The sequence below is a fragment of the Sciurus vulgaris genome (genome assembly GCF_902686455.1).
Source record: "Sciurus vulgaris genome assembly, chromosome: 18".
NCBI classification, from domain to species: domain Eukaryota; kingdom Metazoa; phylum Chordata; class Mammalia; order Rodentia; family Sciuridae; genus Sciurus; species Sciurus vulgaris.
This window is the reverse complement of record NC_136479.1, coordinates 161,023-182,987: the sequence shown is the minus strand read 5'-3', so window position 1 is coordinate 182,987 and position 21,965 is coordinate 161,023. Positions and strand designations below refer to the sequence as shown.

The window sequence follows — 21,965 nt, the reverse complement described above, 5'->3', positions numbered from 1 at the left end:
TTGAATGTACCTTTTTTTCTATTTATTTACTTACTTACTTACTTACTTACTTACTTACTTACTTACTGGTGGTGCTGGGGATCAATCCTCAGGGCACTCTGCCACTGAGCCACAAACCCAGCTGTATTGTGTATTTTATTTAGAGACAGGGTCTCTCTGAGTTGTTTAGCACCTCACCTTTGCTGAGGTGGCTTTGAACTCTCCATCCTCCTGTCTCAGCCTCCCGAGCCGCGGGGATTTCAGGTGTGTGCCACCACGCCCAACCTTTATTTTTAATTAAGATAGGGTGTCACCCAGTTTCTCAGACCAGCCTCAAACTTGTGATCCTCCCACCTCAGCCTCTTGAGGCATCAGGATTATAGGCCTGTGCCATTGCACCTGGCTTGATTAAGAAGTTTTTAAGCAAATGAGTTAGTGTTTAAATCTTAGAGTTTTTCTTTTTTCTTTCTTTTTCTTTTTTTTTTTTTTTCTCTTTTTCCATTTTTCATCTGTTTAGAAAACTGTGGCTGAAAAGCAGGAGAAGAGAAATCAGGATCGCTTGAGGAGACGAGAGGAGCGAGAGCGGGAGGAACGGCTGAGCAGGAGGTGAGCAGGGAGAGGCTAGCAGGTTGGCAGTGCCCTTGGGCTCAGGAGACCCTGCTTCATGCACCAAGGTGTGGCTTGGAGTAGTCATGGTCTGCCACAGGCTAAGAGCATATTCAGTCCTACAGACTGCAGGCTGGCCCAGTGCCTGCGTGTGCTCACCTTAAGAGAAGGAAGAGGAACAGTTAAGGAAAGCGTCCTCCTTCACCCACATAAGCTGCTCCACTGACTGTTGGGCACACAGCCATCAGCAGATGGGAAAGGCAGGAGCTGCTCCTCAGGGAGAGCAGTGTGCTCTTGTGGCGGCACCTTGCTCTAGGACAGTGCGTCAGGGAAGAACTTTGGGCTGCGTGGTTGGAGGTCGCCTGGCATACCTTTATTGCATAGTGTGGGACCTGAAAAATCTCATAGGAGACATGGGGTCTGGTGCCAGGAGGTGCCGCCACCCTTTGGAGAGCAGGGTGTAGGGTGTTGGGTGGGGCAACAAGACCAGTGAGTTGCTGGTTGGGAGGATCCTCATGAAGGAATTGGGGGTCTGAAGAGTCAAGGGGCTGGAGTCTGGGGGTGTGATCTGGGGACAGAACTGACAGGAATGGAACTTGGCCTGGAGTTGGCACTTGCTGGGGTCGAGAAGGTCGTGTGGGGAGGGATGGGTGGAGCTTGAGCGGCCGTGTACAGTTAGAACGCCCAGCTCCACCAGGGGAGGTGTTCCTTCTGGTTGGAGTTCAGAGAAGAGTTCTGATATAGTTCCTTTCCCTTACAAGTCCCAAACTGCTTTTCCAAAGGAATTCCTGAGCGCATGGCTCAAACAGAGCCAGTGCTTGCTGTGGCGTGTTGTTTCCATGGTGGTTTCATTGTTAGAGCTTCACGCTCTGGGGGAACATCCTCAGGAGACCTGCCAGCCTTTTGCACAGAGGTGCCACCGTTGTGGTTGGGCATGTCTAGACGGTCACAGTGCTCTCAGCATGAGTGTCACCTGAGACCTCGCTGTGACATGCATGTTTCAGGTTGCTGGTCGTCTGATCGAAGGATCCCATTTGATGCTCACCGGGCACTAAGCCTATGCCTGGAACTTGGGTGGCAGTGGAGTTGCATGCAGCCCTGCGTCTGTTCTGACTGCACACTGGAGCCAGTGTCCGTTGTAAAGGCTTGTAACTCTGGCCTGCACAGGTGGCCTGGGTGCTGCCAGTGCCACTGAGTGAGCCACAGAGTGGGTGGGGCCTCATCCTGTGAGTGTCAGCACCTCCCACTGCAACCTGAGCAGTTGAGCAGCCAAGAGGGAACAGGTCTTGGGGAGCGGCTTCCACCTCGAGTGGGGGCACCTCTCCAGCCAGTAGAGAGTGGGGATGCTTTTGGAACGTTGTTCATCATCTTTTCCCTTTTCAGGTCTGCATCCAGAACCAGAGACCGTAGGAGGTAGGCTTCCAGATCCAAAACAGTGTCCTCAGTCACATGCCTCTTCCACAGTTGATGTTTGCAATTCCATGCCTTTATCTGGTGGGCAGGGTGGCATGTGAAGGCCACCACGCGGGCTGCTGAGGCCTGTGACCAACCAGGAGTGTTTAGGAAGCCCCACTCGGGGTGGTTCTGGCCTGAGAGTGGCTCATGGGAGTGATTTAAACCTGACTTGCACATTTGGGAGATGATGGGGAAATACAAGTAAGGCCACAGGCAGAACCTGACCATAGGACAGTGGGTAGGGGGAGTCCTGGGCTGCTGTTTCCGGTGCAGTCTTGACCATCGGAGCCTTCGGTTTTTCCAGGTCACGCTCCCGAGATCGGCGTCCTCGAAGGCGGTCAAGGTCTACCTCCCGAGACCGAAGGAAGTCTTCCCGGTCCCGGTCCCGAGACAGACACCGGCGCCATCGCAGCCGTTCCCGGAGCCGCAGCCGGGGACATCGCCGGGCTTCCAGGGACCGGAGTGCGAAATACAAGTAACTACTCTGACTCCTTCAGTAGCTGCAACCAGGAGTGAGCCCCTTCTCTTTGTGTTCCCTGGGTTTGCTGGGGGTCTGTCAGTGGGCCCTTCTTCATCTCATAGGGTGAGGCTGGGCTTGTGGGGAGCCTGGCCAGTGGTGAGACCTGAAGGGGAGAGGACTGTGGAGGATATCCCTCACAGACCTCTAGGTGGAGCTGCAGGGCTTCTGCACTTGGTCATCCTGGACTGCAGGCACTGACACTTGACACTGGGCCCTGCTTCTGTCGTGGTTTTAAATTTTGGTCTTTTCCTTGTTGTATTCTCACGTAGTAGACCCTGTATCACATGTAAAATTTTGTTGTACTTTCCTCATTAAAAGTCTTTGCAAATGTCAGTTTTTAGTGACTACCTAATGTTCCCTGTGTGGTAGGTTGGGCATGAGATGGCAGGCCTGGCTGCCCCGTGGCCTTCTGGGACCAGGGCCCTCCCTGTCCCAGTGGGGAGGGTCCACGTTGTTGGCTTCTGAACAGCCACCCAGAAGCAGGGTGGCAGCCTCCACTGAGCCTCGGGTTCCCCTTCCCTAGGTTCTCCAGAGAGCGTGCATCAAGAGAAGAGCCCTGGGAGTGTGGGCGGAGTGAGCGTGGGTCTGCGGACTGGAGACTGGAAAGCTCCAACGGGAAGACGGCTTCACGGAGGTCAGAGGAGAAGGAGGCTGGCGAGCTCTGAGCCCGTGCTTTGGTTCCATCGAGAGTCTGGGAATATTCAGCACAGCCTAAGAGTGCCCTTTGTATTTGCTGAACATGACTCACCTTTTGTAGTTTGAATTTCTATTGTATGGAGCTAGCTGTGAGTTCCTAGGTCGTGCAGAGTTGCTCCTGTATTATGGGTTATGTTGTGTAGAAATAAATAAACCTGACTGCCTCCTGACCATCCTCTGCTGAAGTACTTTGCCCGGACCCTCCTCCATTCTAGGAGAGACAGGCCTGCTGCCGCCCCACCTTGGAAAACTGCGACTTGCTATCCAGCCACCATCTGGCTTTTGGTGTCTGTCCCCAGCTGAGCCAGGTGTATGTGGCTGCCCACCCTCCTGACCCACACCCATCTCAGCTGGTGGTCTCCAGCCCCTGCTACAGACTAGAGAGCAGACAGGGAGCAGAGGGCATATTCCCATCCATCCCTTCAGGGGGAGCTGGCCTGTCAGATCCGGGCTCAGGCAAGGTGTACTGTCATTCCCTATTTGAAGTTATGTAGGGCAAAGAAAAGCCCCTGGGTGACGCCCACCTGGCAGACTTGAGGGGCGTGAGGGGTGCTAGCTTTAGGTCATGTTCCAGGGTGCCAGTGTGGTGCAGTAGCTGCCTGGATGGGTTTCTGAGTTACCCACTCAGCCTTTCTTGCTGCCATCATAGGACACATGCCTTAAGACCAAAGGGAAGGGTAAGTGCTGACTCACGGACACGGGGAGCTCCTTCCCCTTTTCACATTTCCGAGGAGGCAGGTTAAAATTTGTCTTGAAGGAAACTTCTGTTGGCCTCATTGTTAACACAGTCACTCCATCTCTACCCCCGTAGAGGTGCAGGTGTCTCCTTTGAGCTGTTTGACTAGATGGGCACACATGGCATCTTTTGGCCGCCAGCATCCTGATGTGGCCACTGGTCCCATCCCGGCCTACCCTTGCCCCAGCATGTCCCTTGCATGACAGTGGGTAGGTGTGCTGCTCTGCTGGCCTGTGACACAGTCCTTCCCTGACTTTCCTGTCTCCACAGGAAAGGCTGGTGGGAAGGGGATCTTTGGAGTCCGTGTGGGATTGGTGCTTTGTTCCGTGTGTGTGTATGGATCTCTGCACCAGCATCCAGCCTGCAGGCAGGTCACGGGTGTCCAGGCTGAGTGTTCATTTGCAGGCTGTCTTCTCCCAGGCTTAAGTCAGCCAGTCTGTCCGCTCCATCACCCCCCATTACCACTGTGATTGGTTTGGATCCTTTTCTCTCTCTGTCTAGACATAAATTTCTGTATGTGGACAAATAGCTTGTGTTTGGCTTTGTTGTTTTGCCAGGGAATAGGGCATGCCAGTGAATGACCTGCAGCACCCACACACCCTAGCTCCTCTGATGGCAGCTGAGGGGCAAGGCCCTCTTGGGCTTCTGAGTCAATGTCCCCCCCCCGCAGTCCTTCCATGGTGACCTGATCTAGTGTAGCCCTCTGGGTAGAGGACTTGCCACCTCCCTTTGCTGGGAAAGTACTGTGGTCCTTTGTGCCTTTTTCCAGTGATCCAGGCCAAATGGAGCCCATGCCCCAGAGCAGCTTTGAGGCCCCCTAGACTTTGCTTCCTTCCCCTCAGCTCCCTGTCCCTAGGAAAACCTCCATCGGGTCCTCAGCCTGCTGTAGTGGACCTACGTCTGTACCTTTTTCATTCAGTACAGTTCTTGCTTTCCACAGCAATGCCTGTAAAAGTCAGACACACTGTGGGTGGTGTCTGGACATGGGAGGCAGGTCCCTGCCCTGTGAAGGAGACTGCCCATCAGGACCGCTTCCCAGGTAGAGTGGTCATCACACCCAAGGGACCCCAGGATGAGGCAGAACAAAAGGGTTCTCCCCAGACACACTGCCCTCACACCATGGGAAGACTCCAGCACACCATGGGTGGGGACTTCAGAGAAGCCAGTTGGATGGCTGTACTTGCTGTGGTGTTGACTCTGCCACGTCTGCCTCCTGCACAGGGTCCCCTTGGTGTAGCCCATAGACAGGAGCTGGTGAGAAGCCCTGGCAGGTGGGGGAGAAGGACAAGCTGAGGTCCCAGGTTCCTGGCCCAGTTATACAACCTGCATGTGACTGACACAGGCTGCACAGTGGCTCCTCTACTGGAGGGGGCTGTTTTGTAAAAAATTGTATATTCTTTTATTTTGGTACCATTGTTGAATCCAGAAGTGCTTGACCAGTGAGCCACATCCCCAGGTCTTTTATTTTTTGAGGCAGGGTCTCACCCTCGCCAAGTTATCTAGGGTCTCACTAAGTTGCTGAGGCTGGCTTTGAACTTGGGGTCCTCCTGCTTTAGCCTCCTGAGCTGCTGGGATGTGCCCAGCTAAGAGTCCATTTTTAAGTATTATTTTTTGAAACAAGGTATCACTATGTTGCCAGCCTGGCCTTGATGTCCTGGGTTCAAGTCATAGTGTTCTCAGTCTCCCAGGTGGTGGGACTAGACCACACCTGGCTGTTTTTCACTGCTTTTTGTTTTTTCTTCCTAGGATTCTCTAGAGAAACAGAAGCAGTAGGACATAGAGATTCATAGCTATTATGTGGGATTGGCCCTTGCTGCCCCAGGATGGGAAGTCAGCAACCTGCTGTTGCAGGCTGGAGGCCCAGAAAAGCCAGGTTGTGTGGTTCCACTCCCAGCCCAAGGACCCAAGAACCAGGGAACCAGTGGTCTGAGGCCTGGTCCAGCTTGGAAAGCCCAAGACGAGGAGCTCCACATCAAGGGCAGAAGAGGGACGTCTCTGCCCAAGCAGAGAGCAGTTCGCCCCCCTGCACATTTTTGTTGTGCCCAGGCCCTTGCTGGGTGGACTGTGCCCAGTGTCATTGGGCAGGGGACCTGCAATCTCCTGGTTCCAATGCCAGTCTCTCCTGGGAACCCCACAAATACCCCAGAAGTGCCTGGATACCATCAGCCTGGGAAGGTTGTTGACCAACACACCCTTCTTGAGTGGTCTGCTCTGTCCACTGGTATTTGAGGCTAGCAAAAGCTGAAAGACTGTCCCTGGCTACACAGGAGGCTGCAGACCTGTTTATGCCCATTGGTGGTCTGATTTGTGTGTCTGTGTCATGCATGTGCTCTGGATGTTCCTTTGCCATGTGCCAGATCTGCTCCTGACTCGAGTAGTGGAAAGGGGCGGGCAGCAGACGGGGTAATTACTTACTGATGTTTCTGCAGTTACCTTGGTTCATTTTATATGGGAAAAAATAAAAATAAAAATAAAATAAACCCCTACGTTTCCCCTCTGTGGAGATGTGAGATGAAGGCAGGATTCCAGTGGGCCCTCCACCACCACCCTGTCCACTACCTGACTGGGTATTGGGGCTGGACCCACCTCCTTCCACTTGGTTCAGAGTCATCAACTTTTACCAGCCTCCCCCCACTGCAGAGCTTCTGCATCTGCTAGGAGTGGGGGTGGGCAGCCCATCCACGTGGATCTGGGGAGTGTCTGGAGGGAGCCAGGAACATGGGGTGGGGCTGCTGAGGATTGTGAGACCCTACTCCCCAGACCCTAGCCAACCCCCTAGAATGGACAGAGCCTTGCCTGTTGCTGTATCTAAAGGACATACCTGTCAGGAGGCTGTTCTGGGGGACTTTATTCAAATGCCGGCCGGGAAACGGGACTTCTTGGCTTTGCCAGGAGGCCCCCGACCACCAACCAGAGTTCAGCGATACTTGGAGGCCAGCGTGGAGGTCACGCGGCTCAGAAACTTGTCCAGCGAGGCCTGCATGGCGGGGCTGAAGTCCCCAGGAAAGTGCCGGGCGAGGGTCACCAGCAGACAGTGGCACAGGAGCTGCGGGCAGAGCAGCCGTGGCCTGGGTCCATCCATCCCTCACCCTTCCGGATGGGACCCCCTGCCCCGGCGACCCTGGGTCCAGCCGGGTCCACGCGCTCACCTGGAAGTTGGCCGGGTCCACACGCAGCTTGTGTGCGTGCAGGTCGCTCAGAAAGGACAAGGCGCCCGGCAGGTCGTCCAGCTGGTCCACGGCGAGGGTCAGCGCGTCGGCCACCTTTTGGCCGTGGGCTTTGACCTGGGCGGAGCCGGGGCTCAAGTCCAAGTGTGGGAAGTACGTTTTGGTGCCGGGGAAGGCCAGGAAGGTCCTGCCGGGAGAACGGAGGGTGGGTGCGCGTCCCCGCGCGGGCCGAGCACAGTGGGGCCGGGGTCCCGCCGCCCGCTCCCTACCTCTCCAGAGCCTCGGTCGCGTAGACGCCGACGTTGTCGCCCAGCTTCCTCCACAGCGCGCGCACCATGGCCCGCTCTGCCGCAGACAGCGCCATGCCGCCCTCCCGCCCTCCCGGCCGGGACCGAGCGCTCGGTGCCCTTCCTGCGCCCGCGCCTACGGACCGCAGGCTCCGCGCAGCCGCCAGGGGGCGCCCGCTGCCGCGCCCCGGAGCGTCTGCGCTGCGCCCGACTGCCACCTCCGTCCCGCGGCGCGCGGGGCCGCGCTCGTTCAGCGTTCGCTCTGCGGAGCGTGGTACCCGGGAACGCTGAGCCCCGGCGTGCGTTTCGGCGTGCGCTCTATCTCCTGCAACGATTGGGACCCCTTCTTAAGGCCATCTACCATTATCATAGTTTGCCGTGGGAGTTACGCGGGTATCAAATGTCAGGTGCCTGGCTCCTGGTAGAAGTTCCTTTCAGAACAGTGAACATTTATTAGGTGTCTGGGTGTCCAAATATTAATAGTAGGTACCTAGTCAGCATCTGCTCTGCCGGGTTCCACACCACACATTTTAAAATTTTTTTCTTGCGTTACTGGGAAATGAGTTGAATTGAGGCCAACCTGAGCAACTTAGCAAGACTGTCTCAAAATTAAAAAAAAAAAAAAAAAAAAAAAAAAAAAAAATTAAAAAGACAGGGAATGTAACTCAATGAGAGCACTCCTAGGTTCAATCCCCAGTCCCCCCTCCAAAAAACCAAAAAGGTAAAATTCACATAATTTACCATTAAAGCCATCTTAAGAGTGTGCAATTCAGTGACATTTAGGACAGTCTCAGAGCTGTGCAGCCATCACTATGTCTAGTTCCGGAGCTTTTTCATCATGCCAAACAGAAACCCCATAACTGTTAACTACCCAATCCCCTTCCTCCAGCTCCTGGGTACCACTCATCTGCTCCTTTGCCCATGGATTTGCTTATTTTGGGTGGGCTGGCTGGCTGACTGGCTGGCCCTCCCCGGCCTCCGCCTGCCCTTCCTCCCTCTTCCTCCCTCTCCTCCTCCTCATTGAACACATGGACTACTGAACTATGTTTCCAGCCGTTTCATTTTCTATTTTGCAACAGGGTCTTGCTAAGTTGCCCAACTGGCCTAGAATTTGGGATCCTCCTTCCTCAGCCTCCCAGATAGCCTGGATTACAAGCATGTGCCACTGTGCATATGAATGAGATCATACAAATATGTAGTCTTCCAGGTCTGGCTTCTTGCATGGTTTGTCCACATCCTGCAAACTTCCTTTCCTTTTATGCCTGAATTCTGTGTACAAGCCACATTTCGTGGGCACATTTGTCCACTGACATACATCTGCTGTGTTTCCACCATAGCTGAGACCTCCATTTTTCCTAATAAAATAGCAAAGATGGCTCCTACCCAGAGCTCTATTGAGCCAAAGGGCATATTAAGGATGAGTCTTGGGCTTAGGGTAGAAAGAACAGTGTTCTTTTTTAAAAAATCTTTATTTGTAGATGGATACAAAACCTCCATTTTATTTATCTTCATGTGGTGCTGAGGATCGAACCCAGTGCCTCATACATGCTAGGCAAGTGCTCTGCCACTGAGCCCCAACTGCAATCCCAAGAACAGTGTTCGTAAGTGAAGGGCTGGGGCCCAATGACTGCCAACCCTTCCCTCTGATACCCCTGCCTGGGGCCTGCTCTGCTGGTAGGATCTATGTGGGGGCGGATCAGCCAGGTCTCCCTCGCTCTGGATCTTCTCTCTACTGCTGCGCTGGAACAGGAGCACCGACGACCTGGGGCAGCTGAGTGGGCATTGGGCTGGGCCCAAAATCCTGACCCTGATGGCCCCAGGACTACAGTATTCATAGAATGAACATCCTGGGTTGGTAGCTCCTGAAAATGATGTGGCATCTGCAATTTGCTACTCACCCTCAAGTTTATCAGAACTATATAGAGAATCTGGGTTTTTTTTTTTTTTTAGGGAAACTAATTGGTGAAGGGAGAGGATTCAGTGTTATTCTGAGAAAGTGTGGCCTCACCACCACCCTTCTCTGGGAGGGTCCCTGGGAGAGCTAGGCCAATTTCCCCCAATCCCATGTCAGGGCAAGTGCCCAACCTTTTCACTTTGTTTATTTGTTTTGAGGCAGTCTTGCTAAGTTGCTCAGTCTGTCCTCCAACTTACAGTCCTCCTGCCTCTGCCTTCAAGGCAGCTGGAATTATCAGCATGTGTCACATTGCCCATCTTGCTAGGCCATCTATTAGTGCAAGTGTGTGTGCATGTGTGATAAAGTGTAGAGGAGGAACAAAGGTAGTATTGCCACAAACTCGTGTTGAATCTGCCAGGCCCTGGAGTGAAATGCCGGGAGGAACTACAGGAGAGCTCTCTAGGTGGAGGGGCTGGCTCCCACTCCCGCTTCTTGCCTCCCCTCCCTCCCTTTACTTTTCTTGCCCACTCCAGATGCAGAGAGGTCTTTGAACCAGGTGAATGATGAGTTCCCAAGAAGCTACCCACCCCCAACCTTGACACCTAGGCAGACACAGAGAACCCAGGGCACACAGGCTGCCGCCCACTCAGACTTTATTCAAAGACCAAGAGGTGCAGGTGCCAGGAGGAGGGGAGGGGAGGAGGGCCTGGACAGAGGCCTGGTGGGCTTGGGCGAGGCCACCAAGGCTCCACCTTAACGGTATTTGGAGGTCAGCACGGTGCTCACAGAGGCCAAGAACTTGTCCAGGGAGGCGTGCACCGCAGGGGGGAAATCAGCCGGCATGTGAGCCGCCAGGGTCACCAGCAGGCAGTGGCTCAGGAGCTGCAGAGAGAGGAATAGCTCTCAGTGGCTGTAGAGGCCACTGCGGTCCGTGCTCCACCTTCGCTAACGGTGGGGTTCTCTGCCCTGCGCAGAGTGCCACCTGCGCCCTCCGCTGCCCGGGTCCCTCCTGGCCCCGTCGGCGCGAGCGCTCACCTTGAAGTTGACCGGGTCCACACGCAGCTTGTGCGCGTGCAGATCACTCAGAGCAGAGAGGGCGCCAGGCAGGTCATCCAGGTGGCCCGCGGCGGTGGCTAGCGCCTCGGCCACCTTCTTGCCATGGCTCTGGATATCGGCGGAGCCGGGAGTCAGGTCAAAGTGGTGGAAGTAGGTCTTGGTGGTGGGGAAGCTCAGGAACATCCTGCGGGGCAAAAGGGGCGGGTGGCGAAGTTGAGAAGGGTGGGGGCATGACAGGTAGGGGTGCCAGTTGGACACTGGGCGGGCGTTGAGCCCCCGGTGACCTAGCAGGGCAGAGGAGGGCGCTCACCTGTCCAGGGCCTCCCCGCCAAACGCTGCACCATGGCCGCCGATCTTGTCCCAGGCAGTCTTGACGTTGGTCTTGTCAGCAGCAGACAGCACCATGGTGATTTCTTTCTGAGTCCGTGTCAGAACCAGAAGCGTGTTGGACCAGCAGAGCGCGGCCCTTTTATGCCGGTGGTGCGTGGGACCCGCCCTGCCCAGCCGCGCTCATTGGCTGGAACCGTGCGGGTGAGCAACCGGGCCCGGCCAGCAGGGGGAGCGCTGCCTCGCCCGCCGATCTGTGCCTCTACCTCGCAGGGACCCACGGGTCAGAAGTTCCTTTCCCCACTACCTGAGGCCTCCTTGGAAGCAGCATGATGGGCCCCAGTTGCCGGGGGTGTGGGGGCGCAGAAGCTCAATGATGCCTCGGATGCCTGAGCATCCTAGCCGGGAACTGGGTTCCTGTGAACCCGGCAAGGGTCAGCCCACACCACCTGCCCTGATCCTAGGCTTAGCACACGCTGGATGGGCATCACCTGAGCAGAATCGACGGGTGAATCTGGAAGGCGTGCGAGAAGGGAGCGAAGGCTTTCCCAGTGGGGCAGAAGGAGGTGCCCACACGATGGTGCCCTGCCCGCCATCCTCCCATCAGCTCTCCTGCAGCCCCCTTTCCTTCCACAGACAGTGACTCCAGGTACAAGGAAGGAAGACGCACCCATGCATGGAAGTGCTAGCGCTGGAGCAGGGTGCTCCAGGTTCCAGATCCCTTGCCTGGTGGTGGTGCAGCCCTAGATCAGGGACTCACAGTGGGTCCCTCCTCTGCCAGCCCCTGCGTGATTGGGTGAATAATGGCCTCTCTGCACCACTGGAGGAGTGGTTCTTGTTCACAGTGACACCCCTGTCCAAATTGCACCTCATGGATGACTTGATTTAAATGGGGGTTAGATTGATAGACCCAGGAACAGGCTGAGCAAGACCTGAGCATTTGGCCTGTCAGGGACCTGCACTGTCATCGAGTCATCACAGAAGTATACATCCACTTTGGGAAGGACACTGAGGAAACATGGAGAAAGTGGATGAGGAGACCTAGTCTAGCCTGAGGGTCAGGGTGGGCTTCCTGGAGGAGGTGAGACTTGAGGGTAAAGCTTGGGAGAAGGCAGAGCCTTGCCTTCAGGGGCAGGGAGAGAAGGTCCCTGAGGCTATGGAACCGAGGAGGGAGAGGGGGTGATGAAACTGGTCTGAGGCTTTAGGCTGAAGAAAGGAGGGACTTCCATGAAGCAGGAGAGGGGCTGGAGTGCCGGCTGGTGCTGTCCATGTCAGTGGTGGTCCCTTGGGCTTGCTGGTGAGTGGAGGTCCTAAGGAGCAAAGGGGACAAGAAGTCACCCACGTGGCCTTGCCTGGGGCCTGGAGGAAGAACTTGCTCTGGAGGGGGTTTTGGTGGCACCCTTCAGCCCACAGCTGTGCAAGTCCCTCCCCTGGGATCCTTACTGGGAGGCCTGCTTGGTCATCTGGGTATTGGTGAGGGCCAACTGCCTTGGACAGCAAGGGCAGAGCTAGACCCATCTTAGCAGTGCCCCAGAACCCTGCTACAGTGCCCCTTTCCCCTTCCTACTCTGCACTCCTTTCCTGATTCTGCCCACAGTCCCATGCTTAGTCCTGACTCCGAAGGGCAAGAAGGATAAGATGCTGGGGATTCAGAGGCACCCAAGACGCCTGCTGCAGACTTCTCTCTGCATCTTGCTCCCATCTCTCTACCTGAGCCTTCCTCCACCTCATACTTAGGGTTGAACCCAGGGGTGCTCTACCATTGAGCTACATCTCCAGCCTTCTTTAGTTGTTATTTTGAAATAGGATCTCCCTAATTTGCTGATTCTGGACTCAAACTTGGGATCCTCCTGCCTCAGCCTCCTAAGTAGCTGAGATTATAGATGGTGCCACGTTACCCAACCCTACATGAGCTCTTTTAAGACAAGTCTTAGTCTGTGGAACATATTTCAGCCAAAGACTTACATATTCTCTCTCTGTCTCTCTCTTTGAGACAAGGTCTTTCTATGTTGCCCAGGATGGTCACAAATTCCTAGCTCAAGCAATCCTCTGTCCTCAGATATCAGAGTAGCTGCGATGCAGGTGCACAACTCTGTGCTGTCTTATTTGTATCATTTTGCACCTTTTAAATTTTAATTAATTTGCTTATTTAGCAACACTGGGGATTAGACCCAGGGTGCTCTACCACAGAGCTATGTCCCATTTTATCTATTACTTTGAGACAGGGTCTCGCTAAGTTGCCTAGGCTGGCTTCAAACTTGTCATCCTCCCACTGCAGCCTCCCAAGTTGCCGGGATTATGGGTGTTTGCCCCTGCACCCAGCCTGACTTGCATTCTTCATGTGGAAAGATCCCTCATATATAAAGTAAAAGGGGAGGGAGCCAGTCGTGGTGGTACGTGGTGGTAGTCTCAGCTACTCAGGGGGCTGAGATGGGAAGATCACTTGATCCCAGGAGTTCAAGAGCAGCTCCAAAAATATAGTGAGACCCCATCTCAAATGCAAAAAAAAAAAAAAAAAAAAAAGCAAAAAACAAGCTCCCCCATCATCAAACAGAAAGTAAAAGGGCTGGGATGTAGCTCTGTGGTAGTTTGTGCTTAGCATGGGTGAGTCCCTGCATCTGATTCCCAGTCCTGTGAAAGGAAGAAAAGGGATGCCAGGCACTATAGGACACTTCTATAATCCTAGCTACCTTGGAGGCTGAGGTAGGAGGATCACAAGTTTGAGGCCAGCCTGCGTTACTTAGTGAGACCCTGTCTCATTTTTTAAAAGGACTGGGGATGTAGCTCAGGGATAAAGCACTCTTGGGTTCAATTCCCAGTACTGCAAAGAAAGAAAAAAAAAGAAAAGAAAAATGACTTATGAGAACAGGTGATAAAAGATTTTTACAGGAAGAGAAATGATCAGCAAAACTGGAATGAAGCTAGGCTTCATGATGAACATCTGTATTCCCAGATACTTGGGAGGCTGAGGCAGGAGCATCTCTTGAGCCCAAGAATTCAAGGCCATCCTGAGCAACATCGTGAGACCTCATCTCTTAAAAAGATGGTACATGAGGCAGCAACCACACCAGTTTCCTCTTGGCACAGATGGAAGCCACCTAACTGAGTCCCAAATGTTCACTTTGACTTCCGTGGGATAGGGAGACCAGGCAGAGGGTCTAGTCCCCTGCTTTGGTAATACAGAAATGTGTATGTGAAAGCACTGGTGGGGGTCCGTTTATTTCTCTTTCTCTCTCTCTCTCTTTTTTTTTTTTTTTTTGTGGTGCTGGGGATCGAACCCAGGGCCTTGTGCTTGCAAGGCAAGCGCTCTACCAACTGAGCCATATCCCCAGCCCCTCAGTTTATTTCTTAAACATTTTCACTATTTGAATAAAAACGAGTTGGCTAAGAGGCAGAGGAGCGGATGGGGGAGAGGAAAGACAGGACACTCCAGTGTTCAGAGAGGTCCATGACCAGAGAGTGATGAATGGGTCTTTGTTCTGCTCCCAAGTTGCATCCCGCGCAGGGTGTGCTGTCTCACTTTGGTAGTTGGCCTGAAGTTCCTAGGGCAGTGAAATCAGGCCCAGTATTCAGCATCCCACAGTGGAGCATGAGATTCAGCACCTGGCACAGGGTCATCTCTGACGGCAGCTGACAACAGGAGAAGTGGATCCCCTGGGAGAGCCCAGGAAGGCTCAGTGCCTCAGAGCCAGAGAATGTGTGACAGTGAGCCAGGGTATCAGCAGGCTCAGGGCTGGGGACACAAGATCCACATGACTTGACAAAAGTGGGGGCAAGGTACTCTGCTATGATATTAAGCTTCCTGAGGGCACCCTGTCTGCTCCAGCCAGCCCATCCTCTCCTTGCCTGACTTTGGACCTGCTCTCTGAGTGTCACTGTGATGGAGGAAGGGTAGGTGGGACAAGCACACTCCCTTCAGCCCACCTACCCTCTGGTGGGAGTCAGATTTGTTGGCACCTTCTTTTGTGTCTGGAGAAGCCTATTTTTGTTTGCATGTGTGTTTCGAGACAGGGTCCTGCCATGTTGCTCAAACTGGCCTCAAACTTGCAATACTCCTGCCTTAGCCTGCAGAGTAGCTTCCAGATTACAGGCATGTGCCACTGAGGCCTGCTTATTTGGTTTTGGTCTTGGTTGTATGTGTAACGGGGGTCAGTCAGTTCAGAAAAGTCGTTGACTATAGGTCTTTCCTCCTCTGTCCCCTCAAAGAGGTCCTGGGAGGTCTGGTGCTTTTTAGGACTGGGTCATGGTTCAGTGCCATCTCTGGAGTAGGTCCATGGTTAAGCGCCCCTCCACTCCTCAGAAAGGTTCTTCATCCAAGATGAGTAGAACCACCCCCAACCTTGGCACCTAGGCAGACATGGAGAACCCAAGGCACTCAGGCTGCCGCCCACTCAGACTTTATTCAAAGACCAAGAGGTGCAGGCCTGAGGACAGGGGAAGCCTGACGGGCTTGGGCAAGCCCACCAAGGCTCCAGCTTAACAGCATTTGGAGACCAGCACAGTGCTCACAGTGCTCCCGAGTACTTGTCCAGGGAGGCGTGCACCACAGGGGTGAATTCTTCCAGGTGGTGAGTGGCCAGGGTTACCAGCAGGCAGTTGTTGAGGAACTGTGCAGAAAGCGCCATCAGTGGGAGTAGAGGCTGTGGCAGTAGAGGCTGCAGCCCAGCCATCCACATCCCTGGAGTTCTCCGCCCTGTGCACAGGCTGACTGCAGCTGCCAGGACCCGGATCCCTCCAGGCCACCCCAGTACTCACGCTGAGGCTGACCAGAGCCACACACAGTTGGTGGGTATGCATGTCTCTCAGATCACTTGGGGCTGGCTCCAGGTCATCTGGGGAGCCTGTGGCATTGGTCAGCCTGTTGGCCACCTTTTTGCCTTGGGCCTTGACCTGGGGGGAGCCAGGGGACAGGTCAAAGTGGAGGAAGCAGGTCTGGGTGGTGGGGGAAGATCCTGAGCACCCTGTGGGGAGAAGCAGCATGTGGGTGGGGGGTTAGAGAAAGTTCAGCTGGACAGTTAGGAGCTGGCTCTGGGGCAGACATTGAGCCTGGGGTGCAGATGGGAGGTGGGTCCTCAACTGCCTAGGACTTCCACACCATACCCAGTACCATGGCTGCCAACCCTGTCTTACACAGCCTTGATATATTCCTTGTCACCAGGAGACAGTGCAATGTTTGGTTCTTGTTTTGTTTTGTTTTGTCTTTTTTTGGTTTTGTTTTTTGTTTGGTTTCGTTTGGTTTTGTACTGAGAATTGAACTCAGAGGCACTCGACCACTGAGCCACATCTCCAGCCGTATTTTGTATTTTTATTTAGAGACAGGGTCTTTCTAAGTTGCTTAGGACCTTGCTAATTTGCTGAAGCAGGTTTTGAATTCTTGATCCCCTTGCCTCAGCCTCCCAAGTCATGGGTATTACAGGTGTGCACCACTGTGCTTGGCTAGAACTTAGAGCTTTTATAGCTTTGTGCAGGGTCATGTCCCAGGGCTAAGCTCACTGGCTGGCAACCTCACCAGGAGGTGCCCCTGTGGGAGGGGCGGAGGAGAGTGTGCGTCCTAGTTGTACTTCCACGGCTACTCTAGAGACCTAACTTTCTGCACTGTAACGTCACCCATCCTGGGGTTCTGAACATAAGTTTCTGAGACCCCCTAAACTCATAAGCTACCCAGGTGCAGCCCAGACCCAGGGCACACTTGATGTACATATTTGCTGGGCCGGGGAGGGGAAAGCAATCCTTCCCAGAATGAAATACAAGCTGCTTTCACACCAAATTTCCCCCAGGACCTAGAGATTGACTGTGGGAGTCAAGTCCTACAAGTTCCCCACCTCTCCCTGGTCCTGGGCACTGACCACTTGTGAGGCCAGGCAGAGCCACAGTCAGGGCTCAGCTTCCAGTGTCCCTCCTGAGTCTGGCACTGTGCTGCGGCACAGAGGTACCCTCAGCCTGGGAACCACCCTCACTCAGTGTTTGGAGAGCTTGAGGGTCCTGCTCCCTCTCCAGTCCCTGCTCATTGACTGCAAAAGTAGGGACCCTAAGATTCTTGCCCTCCCTAGGTCGCCAGGGAGTGTGGAGCCAGGTCTTGGATGAGCACACACCTTGTAAAGGAGACTTGCAAAGTCTGAAATGCAGTGCTGGGGTATGGGGTGTTTATGAGCCTGCTGGGCATCAACCCTACATTATGATCCTAAAAATTATATCAAAGATCTAGTGAGTCCATCTTATGTGTGAGGCTCAGAGAGCTCAAGCATGTGCACATCACCCAGCTTGTCAATATGAACTGGGTTCAAACATGCACTGCCAAATTGTGGCCACTTCCACTTCCACCCCCTGCCAAGAGATCTGGAGGAAGGGACTAAATTGGCCCAGGTCAAAGTCTGCTGCAGAGAGGGAAACTCCAATAGGGAGGAGAGGAAGCATAAAGGAACAGTGGTGAGGAGCCCTGGGGCCCCAACTTTGCTTGCCCTCAGTCACACACCTAGCCCCAGGAGACTCCATTCCTGTATCTGTCTGCAAGAGGGGGAAGGATTTGCACCCATAGGTGCCAGCAGAGGTGGGAATGGAAAAAAATGAATAAACCAGAGACTCCAAGCACTAGCTCTCCTCAAAATCCCGTGCCACGGGAAGGGAAGGAGAACCTTTGGGTGGTCGTTTAAGAGCTCTGGGAGGCTCCCTACGGGACCCCTGGGTTCTCTGCCCAGCAACAGTGATGTCGCCTGGCGCGCTCCCCAAAAGACCACACACACGTTTGAAGCCTTTTATTGACAAAACAGATCAAGCCGTGTGGGATGCGGGGCTTAGCGGTACTTCTCCGTCAGCACCACCGCCACGCCTGTCAGGAACTTGTCCCACGCCGCCTGCATCTCCACGGTGAACTCATCCTGTAGGTGTGAGGCCAGCACCACTTGAAAGCACTGGATTAGCAGCTGTGGGAGGAGGGGCGTGTGAGAGGGTTCTGCCCCCGCCAACTCCTGCCCGAGTCCCCTCCGCTGCATGCTGGACCCTTACTCGAACCAGAAACTGCTCACCGGGAAGTTGGCGGGATCCACGCGCAACACTTGGGCGTGCAAGTCGGCTAGCGGGCTCAGAGCAGCTCGCAGGTTGTCCATGCGTTGCACAGCCACGCCCACTGCCGCGAGCATGCGCTGTCCATGGCTCTGCAGCTGCACCTCGTCCGGGCAGGTGCCCAGGTGCCGGAAGTAAATCTTGGTGCTGGGGTACACCGTGAAGAGCCTGAAGGAGCAGGTTGGTGAGCTGGCAGAACGGCCACTTGGGTACCACCAGGACCTCCCAGAGCCCCGTGGAACTCGGGGGATGGCGGGCCCTGTGCCCAACACCTCTGTCTCCGCCTCTTGGCGACCCCGCCCCTACTCACCTGAGCAGCAGCTCCGCCCCGACGTGCGCCTCGTGGCCGGCGATCAGGTCCCAGACCTGCGTGACATGGGCGCGCTCCTGGGCGCTGAGCATGGCACAGGCGGCACACTCTGGGGGCCGCGCCCGCCACCCCAGCCTCCTTATAGAGCCCCCCCGCCCCGCACCCCGCCCACCCTTATCGGCTCCAGCACCGCGGGAACGCAGACACCCTTGGCCCGCGAGCAGGAACGTCGCCAGCAGGACTCTCGCCCAAGTGCTGGCCGCCGCCTCTGTGATTTTCGGGATTGTGCCAACTGACCCACGTCGCAGTGTGTGGGCGCCTTTATTGCAGACTTGGGGAATGTATAATTGCTCCTCTACAAGCAGACTTACTGCCCCCTTCCCTTATAGGGGTTGGGAGAGGGAACCGCTTCAGGCCCAACACCTCTAGGGGCATGCGGAGCATGGCGGTTTTGGAAAGCGCGGAGAGGCGCAAAAGCTCGTGCGACCTGAGGAGATGCACGGGATGCTGTGCACTCTGGGGTCCTCTGGGTCAAGACCCTCCACAAACCACCCTCGGAGTGTCCTCCAGGCGAATATGACCCCAATGTCGACCGCATTCCTACGACGCCCCGACGCATCCCCCGGTTTCTCCCCTCCTCCTCAGTACTAAGAACACGGGACCCAGATTGTTCCAATCTCATCCATTTATTGGGGATTGCAGGAGGGTTCAGGGACAAGGGAGGAGTCGCGGTCTGTCCGATGGGGTGTTCCCGGCGGCGGCGCTCAGCGGTACTTCTCAGTGAGGATGGAGGACAAGATAGACATGAACTTGTCCCAGGCGGCGTGGACCTCAGCCGTAAAGTCGGAGGGAAAGCGCGCGGCCAGGGTGACCAGCAGACAGTGGGACAGGAGCTGCGGAGGAACGTGACGCTCAGCGAAGGCGTCGGCTGGGCGTGCCCGTCCCGGCCCCGCCCGCTCCTGGTCCCCTGCTGGTGGCCGGCCCAGCCGGGACCCCGGACCACCCGCCCACCTTGAAGTTGACCGGGTCCACGCGCAGGATGTAGGCGTGCAGCTCGCTCAGCTTGGTCAGGGCGCTGGCGATGTTGTCGATGTTCTTGACCGCATCGCCGACGGCGGCCACCACCTTGGAGCCGTGCGTGCGCAGCTGCGGCGACCCCGGGTGCAGGTCGAAGTGCGGGAAGTAGGTCTTGGTCTGCGGGAAGCTTGAAAACAGCCTGCGGAAGGCCGGGGACGTGAGCTGAGGGGCGTCAGTTGCGCAGGGGTTGAAAAGACCAGAGACTAACCCGTACTTGGATCAAATCGGGGTGCCCCCCAACCCAGAAGTCAGGAAAATCACATTTTAACGCAGTGTTTTGAAAAATTAATGCAAAACCATCCACGTTGCCGGCGTGGTGGCTCACGCTTGTAATCCAGGGCTCAGGAGGATCCCGAGTTCAAAGCCAGCCTCAGCAGTTAAGCGAAGCCCTAAGCAATTTGGCGAGACCTTGTCTCAAAATTATATATAAAAAGGGCTGGGGATGTGGCTCAGTGATCAGTGTCCCTAGGTTCAATCCCCTGTACCAAAAATAAAATAAAATAAAACAAAGGGTCAGTATTGCTGATTTTTCCTGTTGCCCAGGCTCCAGTGTGGCAAGACACTGCTTCCCACCTCAACGTGTGTCATTCATTCATTCATTCGTTCGTTCGTTCCTTCAACAGGTGTCTGAGCTGTGAGGACCGAGAGAGACAGCTCTGCCTTCAGCGCCCACCTCTTCAACTGGCTGACACTAACCCCCTCCTACTGCCACTCCTCTTTATCTTCATGCTTGCTTTCCACAGCGACCCCTTCTCGCCGCCCCCTCCTTTTTTTTCCTTTTGTTTTCAGTGTTGGGGATTGAACCCAGGGCCTTGTGCATGCTAGGCAAACACTTTACCTCTAAGTCACATCCCAGTTCGCACTGTCCCCTCCTATTGCCCCCTCCTGCTGACCCTTCCTCAGGAACTGCTGCTACTGACCCCTTCTCACCGATGTCTCCTTACCAACCTCCTCCTGGCCTCTGACCTGGTCACTCAGGCCATCCTGTCTGGTGCTTACCTGTCCAGAGTCTCAGTGCCGATGGCTTCAGCTTGCATGCCGATCTTGTCCCAAATGGACATGATGATGGCCCTTTCGCTCTTGGTTAGAGACATGGCTGTGGGGTTTGGCGGCTGTGCTGGAGCTGGGTGCACTGGGAAGTGGCCTGGTGATGCTCACTCCCCAGACCCCCTTATATGCACAGAGTCAGGGGCCCAATCTGGCTGGGCTTTAGGTTGGAAGAGGGAAGGGAGTTATGAGGGTGGGGTCTATTATCAGACAGTGACAATGGGCAGTCTGGGATTGTGGGGGCTGGGGAGTGAGTGGCTATCACTCCTACCCCCTGCTGTTCTTAGAGGTGGGGGCGTTGGCCATGATCTGACCCAGAATCTAGAGATAGGGGCCTGGCCATTCCAGGAGGTCACCCTGCATTTGAAGTCCAGTCCTGCACTGTCCTTATCCACTTCAGAATTGCAAACTGGGGCCCATAATGCATCTCTTGGGCACATTCGCCACTACCGCCATGCTGCCTATACCAGACTCTTCCCCCTTTGTCGCTGATTTCTGGGTTTCCTCTAAGAAAACAAGGATCCTGCTAACCTAGCAATAAGGGAAGTGGTTCTGGGTCTGTCTCAGGTGTAGGGGGTGGCAAACAAACAAAACTCATTTTCTGACTGTCTTTAAAATGTAAAGAAAGGGCTGGGGTGAAGCTCAATGGGTAGCACATGCTTAGCAAGGTCCTGGGTTTAATCCCCAGCTCAGAAACTCTAAAAAGACTCTATACAGATGGCCAATAAGCACATGAAAAGATGCTCAACATCATTAGTTATTCAGGAAATGCAAATCAAGATCATAAAGAGAGACCATGTCCCACCTACTAGGATGATCATGATTGAAAAGGCAAGGGTTGGAGTCAGCCCAGAAGGATAGTGCCTGCGTAGTGTGTGCAGAGTCCTGGGTTCTATCTGCAGCAAGCAGAAGATAAATTTAAATAAAAATTTAAAAAATGAAGTAAGTGCTGGGGAGAATGCGAAAAAGTTGGCATTCTTCCTGTTCTTTCTTACATTTCATGCTGTCCCCATTGTCTCCTTGGAGGGTCCTCTTGGCCCAGGGGTGTGCCCAGCCACACATTCCCTTACATTTGCATACTAACTGTCCTAGCAAGTGATGCTGATCACAGCAGGCCCAGGATGCTCACCTGGAGTGTGTCCTTTTGCCTCCGTTAGGGCCTGGCCTGTCTCAGCCTGGCAGCTGGACCCCCCACAGGTATGTGGGCCTGTATGAGGCTGCAGGTTGAGACTTTGTTCCTAGAGAAGAGGATGCCAAGGTTTGAGATGGACACTGATGGACAGATGGGTCCAGAGGACAGAACGAGTGGCCAGACAGGGAGCCTCAGGTCAGTGGGAGGAGAGACACAGAGCAGGGGAGATGAATCAGGGGTTGGGGGGTATGAGGCTACATGAAGGACAGTCACAGAGATTGCCCAGTGAGGTGACTGGGAGGGTTCCTCCACTGCAGTGTCTGAGCACCTGTGGCCAGAAGCACTGCAGGGTTGCTCTGCTGCCTCACAGAGGACTGATGATGGCGGATTCCAGGATCCTGCTTCCAAGGCAGCCCTCTCTCCAGCAGAGGATGGTTCTCAACTATGCTGGAGCCCCTTGGCCTTCTCCCACCCTCCTGGGAGCATATGCCTCTCCATCCTGGGTTCTCACAAGGACAGGACTCCCCAACAGGCTCTTTGTTTCTGAAACTTCTAAATTCTTCAAAGCATCATAGGCAGGTTTCCTCTCTTTTCATTATGAATGTAGCACAGGACAG

General features: G+C 54.6%; 6 protein-coding genes across 10 annotated transcripts in view; 2 read left to right on the top strand and 4 right to left on the bottom strand.

The window, feature by feature from the left end:
• Positions 1-3,426, top strand: part of LUC7L (LUC7 like) — a 33,959-nt gene extending 30,533 nt beyond the window's left edge. For 4 of the 5 annotated variants that reach the window (XM_079121864.1, XM_079121868.1, XM_079121865.1 and 1 more), the window contains 4 exons: positions 497-585; positions 1,969-1,998; positions 2,345-2,515; positions 3,084-3,426. In XM_079121864.1, coding sequence (XP_078977990.1) covers positions 497-585; positions 1,969-1,998; positions 2,345-2,515; positions 3,084-3,225 — 432 coding nt within the window. In that variant the 3' untranslated portion in view covers positions 3,226-3,426. Of the gene's footprint in view, positions 1-496; positions 586-1,968; positions 1,999-2,344; positions 2,553-3,083 lie in introns of all 5 variants that reach the window. The other variant, XM_079121867.1, reaches the window with a different exon arrangement.
• Positions 1-21,965, top strand: part of NPRL3 (NPR3 like, GATOR1 complex subunit) — a 172,181-nt gene that overhangs the window by 112,391 nt on the left and 37,825 nt on the right. The window lies entirely within an intron of this gene.
• HBQ1 (hemoglobin subunit theta 1) lies at positions 5,214-7,592 on the bottom strand. Its single transcript, XM_079122003.1, has 4 exons — positions 7,429-7,592; positions 7,142-7,346; positions 6,814-7,038; positions 5,214-6,425 (listed from the first exon to the last, which is right to left on the bottom strand). The coding sequence occupies exons 1-3, from the start codon at positions 7,521-7,523 to the stop codon at positions 6,910-6,912; spliced, it is 429 nt and encodes a 142-aa protein (XP_078978129.1). The 5' UTR covers positions 7,524-7,592; the 3' UTR covers positions 5,214-6,425; positions 6,814-6,909.
• LOC306650179 (hemoglobin subunit alpha) lies at positions 9,977-10,863 on the bottom strand. The gene is made up of 3 exons (XM_079122002.1): positions 10,707-10,863; positions 10,376-10,580; positions 9,977-10,222 (listed from the first exon to the last, which is right to left on the bottom strand). Exons 1-3 carry the CDS (start codon positions 10,799-10,801, stop codon positions 10,094-10,096), a joined length of 429 nt encoding a protein of 142 aa, XP_078978128.1. The 5' UTR covers positions 10,802-10,863; the 3' UTR covers positions 9,977-10,093.
• Positions 15,166-20,672, bottom strand: LOC306649516 (hemoglobin subunit zeta-like; the record flags this gene model as incomplete). The annotated part of the gene is made up of 3 exons (XM_079120528.1): positions 15,166-15,330; positions 19,104-19,382; positions 20,667-20,672. 3 exons carry the CDS (start codon positions 20,670-20,672, stop codon positions 15,229-15,231), a joined length of 387 nt encoding a protein of 128 aa, XP_078976654.1. The 3' UTR covers positions 15,166-15,228.
• Positions 17,461-18,229, bottom strand: HBM (hemoglobin subunit mu). The gene is made up of 3 exons (XM_079120459.1): positions 18,093-18,229; positions 17,746-17,950; positions 17,461-17,643 (listed from the first exon to the last, which is right to left on the bottom strand). Exons 1-3 carry the CDS (start codon positions 18,182-18,184, stop codon positions 17,515-17,517), a joined length of 426 nt encoding a protein of 141 aa, XP_078976585.1. The 5' UTR covers positions 18,185-18,229; the 3' UTR covers positions 17,461-17,514.

Excerpts from the sequence above, each read along its gene's own strand:
- HBM (XM_079120459.1), bottom strand. The coding sequence starts at position 18,184 with ATGCTCAGCGCCCAGGAGCGCGCCCATGTCACGCAGGTCTGGGACCTG. Across the intron at positions 17,951-18,092 it reads GGGGCGGAGCTGCTGCTCAG|GCTCTTCACGGTGTACCCCA; the intron begins GTGAGTAGGGGC and ends CTGCTCCTTCAG. Across the intron at positions 17,644-17,745 it reads TGGATCCCGCCAACTTCCCG|CTGCTAATCCAGTGCTTTCA; the intron begins GTGAGCAGTTTC and ends CTCCTCCCACAG.
- LOC306650179 (XM_079122002.1), bottom strand. The coding sequence starts at position 10,801 with ATGGTGCTGTCTGCTGCTGACAAGACCAACGTCAAGACTGCCTGGGAC. Across the intron at positions 10,581-10,706 it reads GGCGGGGAGGCCCTGGACAG|GATGTTCCTGAGCTTCCCCA; the intron begins GTGAGCGCCCTC and ends TTTGCCCCGCAG. Across the intron at positions 10,223-10,375 it reads TGGACCCGGTCAACTTCAAG|CTCCTGAGCCACTGCCTGCT; the intron begins GTGAGCGCTCGC and ends CTCTCTCTGCAG.
- HBQ1 (XM_079122003.1), bottom strand. The coding sequence starts at position 7,523 with ATGGCGCTGTCTGCGGCAGAGCGGGCCATGGTGCGCGCGCTGTGGAGG. Across the intron at positions 7,347-7,428 it reads GCGACCGAGGCTCTGGAGAG|GACCTTCCTGGCCTTCCCCG; the intron begins GTAGGGAGCGGG and ends TTCTCCCGGCAG. Across the intron at positions 7,039-7,141 it reads TGGACCCGGCCAACTTCCAG|CTCCTGTGCCACTGTCTGCT; the intron begins GTGAGCGCGTGG and ends CTCTGCCCGCAG.